Genomic DNA, 1,652 nt, shown 5'->3' with positions numbered 1-1,652 from the left:
CATATTTACATAAAAAAAAATACAATTATTATCGTTTATTATTTAACAATTGTTAATAATTGCTTTTATACGAATAAAATAATATATAATGTATATATTATATACGCAAGTTAATATATACATAGGCATACTCATATGTACGTAGTATACATAATAAGTGTGTGTACGTGTATACATATCGAAAGATATATTAAATGCACCGGCTACGTTTATTTAATAGTTAAAATGAAAAAATTGTCCTAAAACGCTCACACAAACAACATATGTGTATAATACATAAGGCTTATAAAAGTAGAAAATAAAAAAAAAGGCCATCTTTCTCAATATACCGCTTCTTTAAATTTATTTAATTAAAAAAATATATAAAGTAAATTCAGACAAATATTTTATATCTTTTTTATTAAAAATATTGTGGTCCTGAAAAGGACCGATTGTTTCATAAAATGCATTATTTTGCCTAACTTGCATAATTTATGCACGTTCTCCACGAATGCGTCGAGCCAGTTGAATGTCTTTAGGCATAATTGTAACTCGTTTAGCATGAATAGCGCATAAATTTGTGTCTTCAAACAAGCCGACTAAGTACGCTTCACTAGCTTCCTGCAAGGCCATAACAGCAGAGCTTTGGAAACGCAAATCTGTTTTAAAATCTTGAGCGATTTCGCGCACCAAACGTTGAAATGGCAATTTGCGTATTAATAATTCGGTACTTTTTTGATAGCGACGTATTTCACGCAAAGCAACTGTACCAGGACGATACCGATGAGGCTTCTTAACACCACCAGTAGCTGGAGCGCTTTTGTAGCCAGCTGTTTACGTGGTGCTTTACCGCCAGTTGATTTACGAGCAGTTTGCTTTGTACGAGCCATTCTTTTTTATTTTCTTCTTCTTCTTTTACAGCTGGAACCAATTCAATTTTCACAAACAAGATATTTAGAGCACTGAACACTGAACACTGAACACCAAACACTTAGCACTGATCACTTCACTATTAACTTTATATGGGGTTATGCCATGCTTATATAGAAAAATTTACAGTAAAACTACTACTACTACTACAACTACTGTTGTTATACATAATAATAAACAACACATCATGTCTTCGTGCGTCGAATGTCGTGTTAACGAAGTGCTTTTATACTATGCATGGGTGCATGTGTGTATGCATTACGTTTGTTTTGTGTTGAGTTGCGTTGAAATTTGTATAAATACTGGTGTGTTTGAGGCAAACGGCATCAGTGTTTCTAAAGTGCTTTGTGTGAATAAGTGAAAAGTGAAAAATACGAAAAAATGACTGGACGTGGTAAAGGTGGTAAAGGCTTAGGAAAAGGTGGTGCTAAACGTCATCGTAAAGTGTTGCGTGATAATATTCAAGGTATAACAAAACCGGCTATCAGACGTTTGGCTCGTCGTGGCGGTGTGAAACGTATCTCAGGCTTGATTTATGAAGAAACCCGTGGTGTTTTGAAGGTTTTCTTAGAAAATGTTATTCGTGATGCTGTCACATATACTGAACATGCTAAGCGAAAAACAGTTACAGCAATGGATGTCGTTTATGCTTTGAAGAGACAAGGCCGCACTTTATATGGTTTTGGCGGTTAAATTGCAAGAAATTGCTTGAACAGAAAATGAGAATATGAAAAAAAAAAAAA

The 1,652-nt window shown here is 34.0% G+C and overlaps 1 protein-coding gene and 1 pseudogene across 1 annotated transcript; one reads left to right on the top strand and one right to left on the bottom strand.

Annotated features, from left to right (window-relative positions):
• Window positions 1–415: 415 nt before the first annotated feature.
• LOC119643316 lies at window positions 416–1,007 on the bottom strand (annotated as a pseudogene).
• A 213-nt stretch (window positions 1,008–1,220) lies between these two features.
• On the top strand, window positions 1,221–1,652 carry LOC119643317 (histone H4). Its single transcript, XM_038042656.1, has one exon. The coding sequence runs from the start codon at window positions 1,291–1,293 to the stop codon at window positions 1,600–1,602; it is 312 nt and encodes a 103-aa protein (XP_037898584.1). The 5' UTR covers window positions 1,221–1,290; the 3' UTR covers window positions 1,603–1,652.

The sequence above is a fragment of the Glossina fuscipes genome, unplaced genomic scaffold, assembly GCF_014805625.2.
Source record: "Glossina fuscipes isolate IAEA_lab_2018 unplaced genomic scaffold, Yale_Gfus_2 60206, whole genome shotgun sequence".
Lineage (NCBI taxonomy): Eukaryota > Metazoa > Arthropoda > Insecta > Diptera > Glossinidae > Glossina > Glossina fuscipes.
The sequence above is the reverse complement of the archived record's forward strand: the minus strand, read 5'-3'. Positions and strand labels throughout refer to the sequence as shown.